This window comes from Lepeophtheirus salmonis, chromosome 1, assembly GCF_016086655.4.
Source record: "Lepeophtheirus salmonis chromosome 1, UVic_Lsal_1.4, whole genome shotgun sequence".
Lineage (NCBI taxonomy): Eukaryota > Metazoa > Arthropoda > Copepoda > Siphonostomatoida > Caligidae > Lepeophtheirus > Lepeophtheirus salmonis.
In genome coordinates, this window is record NC_052131.2 from 51,362,348 (window position 1) to 51,366,565 (window position 4,218).

At 33.5% G+C, this 4,218-nt stretch overlaps 1 protein-coding gene across 1 annotated transcript; it reads left to right on the forward strand.

Moving 5' to 3' along the window:
- The first annotated feature begins 427 nt into the window (after positions 1-427).
- LOC121132001 (uncharacterized) lies at positions 428-2,603 on the forward strand. The gene is made up of 2 exons (XM_040727432.2): positions 428-804; positions 892-2,603. Exons 1-2 carry the CDS (start codon positions 682-684, stop codon positions 2,152-2,154), a joined length of 1,386 nt encoding a protein of 461 aa, XP_040583366.1. The 5' UTR covers positions 428-681; the 3' UTR covers positions 2,155-2,603.
- The last annotated feature ends 1,615 nt before the right edge of the window (positions 2,604-4,218 follow it).

Below are 4,218 nucleotides of genomic sequence, written 5' to 3' on the forward strand. Positions count from 1 at the left end.
TATGAAATAACAATAATTATTATTATAATATTTTTTGAGATTCGTAATTCAACTACACTCGTAGGATCACCCTGTGTCTACAAAAAAAGTCAATTTTTGATAAGCATGTCAAAAAGCTATGTTATTTCATAATCAAATTTTAAGACTATTGACAGGTAAAGGAGAGGACGAACTTGAAAAGAAAGGAAGCCTTGCTTTAAGGAATAATATTTAGATATATAAATCTACTTAATTCGTAAAAAAAAAAAATGCATTTTTTGATATTCTCAAAAGTAAATTACAATTTATTTTTCCCTCCTATCAAATGGAGAAGAACGCGCAAACGGAAGGAGAGCGCGGGATTCATCATTAAAAATCGTCGCGAAAGATCGCTCTATTTCCACACGCCCGCACGTTTGATGACGGATCGTAAAGGGGAAAAAGAAATAATCAAAAAATAGACGTAGTTTTTCCATGATAGTATCAGTAGTTATTTGTAAGAATTCGAGCTGAGAAGACGAGTTCCTTATTCATCAAGGACATTGTCAATTATTATTTAATTTCTCAAATTTTGGAAGAAAAAAAAAATCATTTTCTCTTTATCAGAGAGTGTTGTTATATTAATAGAATTGATTGCTAAAGTAACAAACGCAACTCAGTTAGAGGAGGCGTCAGTTTGAAATATTTTAGTGTACATTCAAAATGGTGGTGCTGAATCCTACTACGACTTCAGGAGTGACTACTCCTCCAAATTCTAGCTCTACAACGGCTCCATCAGCCTCTAATTCATATCTATCTCCCTATCTTCAACCCTTGCCTTCTGACGTAAGTTTATCGAATTATTTTTTGAGCAGTATGTTTGAGGAGTTATTTTTCATTTTTCTTAAACATATTTCTTTTTGAATATTACAGTTGGACCCCAAAGTAAGTCCCCTAGCAATGCTAACTCGTGCCTGCAATCAAATCGAGTCCAAACTCATGATGGACTCTGCTTCAAAAAAGAATGGCTTCGGGAGTCTATCCTTGGACAAATCCCTTTCTCCGACATCTTCTACATCCTCTTCTCCAAAGACTCCGCCTGCACGGAAATCACCATTTTCTGTAGAATCCAAGCCAGTACCTTGTGGTCCCCTATCTACCTCTAGCAGTGTTTCTGCTCCATTAAGCTGTCCCACACCTCCTTCATCCAAAGAAAGAAGCTCCACGGCATCTCCTCCTAAATCATCAAATCGTAATCCAAGTCCTTTTGCGGGGGTAGGATCTTTATATTCTGGAGGATTCCCTCCATCTCTCTTTGCTCCACCTCCATCAAGTCCCTGCACGGATCCTCTCTGTAGAGATCCATCCTGCCCAACCACAATGTGGAGAAACTCTCAAATCCTTCAGCGCTCTTACATGTTTCCCTATGGTCTCCCTCCACCCCCAGCACTTTTTCCTTCATTCGCTCCTCCAAGTGCTTCTGGAGGAGCTGGTATTCCTGGAGCCGGACCTCCATACACATGCAATTGGATGCAAGGAACTGACTTTTGTGGACGGCGGTTCAATACATCAGACGAGCTCATGACACATTTAAGAAGTCATACCAATCTGGGTAGCGAATCTTCTTCGCCACCCCCACCACAGCAACATTTTCCTCCAGTCTCAGTTCCCAGTAGCTCAGATGCCACTCTTGCAGCTCTTCAAGCTGCACAGTTGAATGCTCTTACAGCAGTCAGTTCTGGTGGACCCTCAAGTGCTCTAGCTGCTCTTCAAGCTCAAGCTGCTCAAATGTGTCAGAAAATTGCGGCTTCGTCAGCCGCTTCCTTATCACTAAACTCATCTTATCCTGCAGCATCTTCAAATACATCATCATCAAAAACCACCTCAATCTTCACATCCTCAAAAGCCTCACCAAAGATGAGTGCCTCTTCATCCTCCTCTAACGGGAGTCGGGATAACTCTGAGTCCTTATCGCGCTATCATCCTTATTCAAGATCCTTTGCAGGGGGTTCAAACGGAAATACCAATAACTCCTCCCCTACAGGTGGTGTGAATTCTGGACCACCATTTCACTTACCTCTTCCACATCAGCTCATGGGACTTCCACCTTCCTTATATTTGCATTCATCGCCCTACGCTGCAGCCGCAGCGATGGCAGCCGCTGCGGCGGCTGGACTATCACCGTACCCAATTTAAAAAGAACACAAAAATCTGCTGCTTCTTTTTGTTTGTTTTGATTCATTATCAGTTATTTTTCAATTGCACAAAAGAAAAAACTACCCCAAACAACTCTTCTTCGAATGAAGTTGTTATCTTCTAACCAAAAAGACAAAAAAGAAAAAAAAAAAAAAAATCAATTTGTGAGACTCACGCAACTTTTCTCCTCTTTTTACTTATTCATATATATTTTAGTTTTTTTCTGTGATATTATTATTATTATTAATATGTAATTATTATTATTACATCTATCATTATGTTCATCTTTAATTAATTAATTATTATTTTAATTTTTGTCTCTCTTGTTTTTATTTGACTCAACACTTGTGAAAGAAAGAAAAAAAAGTTAAAAAATTATCACTTCAAATATTTATAACATAACACTCTACAAAACGTAAAAAACGATAATATACCATTGTTATACATAATTTTTTGTGTTCCTGTATAAAAGTTTTATTCATACAAAAAATTTGCAAGGAATGACGGGGAAGTGAATAGGTGATATTTTGCATAATTTTTTGTGTTGCTGTTAATTTTGTAGCAAAAATGGATTATTTTTATTATATTTCCGAGTAAGATTGAGGGGAAATTATCTCACAAAGAGGATAATAGTAATTGTTACACATATATTCTTTATCTGCCTGTTAAAAAAACAAACATATTTATCTATAAAAATTTCACACTAATTGACTAAATTGAAAACCATCCCATAAGTTAGGAAATAGTCATTGCTGTACGTTATTCATTTTGTTGCTGTTAAAAAACTGTTATTTATCTCATATTTTTTTCTGACACAAATGGATTAGATATGTTATTATTAGGAATGAAAGTTGATGGGCGTCTCCAGGATTGTGTTGGAGGGTCTTGATTAAAAAAATATATAAATTTCTAAAATCCATTGCTTTTTTGGGAAACAATTGAAAAATGAAGTTTTAAATATTAATTTTTGTAGGACAATCCAGAGTTATTCACTAAAAATGTCATACATTCAAAGCTGTTTACAAAAAATATCAAAGTTCCATAGCTATTCATAGAAAATTTAATTTTTTGAAACAAGAATTTAAAAATTAAATTTTAATTACTAAATTTTTTACAGCTGTTCACAAAAGTATTTATAAATTCAGAGCTGTTTAGAAAAATTATCAAAATTCGATGGTTATTCTTAGAAAATTTAATTTTTTGGAAAAAAAATTGTAAAATTAAATTTCAAATATGAAATTTTTTTTTCAAAAATCCAAATTTTTAACAAAATTTTAATATTTTGCGTAATTTGTCCGAATCTCTTTTTTAAGGAAAATAAATTTTTAAAAAATTACCCCAATTTTTGCTTAGAATTTTTTACCCTGACCATTTTTTTTATTATTATAAAGCAAAATTTCCTTTATTTGAAGGGGGCTACAGCCCCTCCAGTGGACGTTCCTACCGTGGGGAAAAATCATTTGACTAAGAACAGAATGGTAATTGGTACACATCAGTTTTTGTATTGCTCATTTAAAACTTTTATTGACAAATTTTCCTTTTTTGAGGGGTAAAAATGGATTATATTTTTTTATGATTATGAATGCCTGGGGTAAAAAAATCATCTTTACTTGAACAGATAATAGTAATTATTATTAAAAGTTTTTTTTGTTGCTGTTAAAAAACTTTTCATTTATCCATTTTTTTTGCAGAAATGGATTAAACTTTTTAATAAAAGAGATCAGAGAAAAAAAATCTGATAAAAAAAAAAAAAAAAACAGTAATCTGAAACTTTTGTGTCATTCAAAAAGTTTTTAGTAGGATCTATTGAGTTGCGCAGGAAGGAAAACGTAGAATGGAGTAGAGACTTCATCATAGTCTGAAATCTATAGACGTAAAACCTAAACAACAATCTCCTTCATTTTGACAACTTTTTAAAAAGATGATTCTCAAAAAGTGAGTGTTCGTTACATGAAGGGGAGGTAAAATAGAGAAATAAATGAAAAATTATCTTATTGTGAATTAGTAGAAAAAAAGAAAAGAAAAAATATGAGAGAAAAACCGCGTCGTCATTTTGAATTTTTA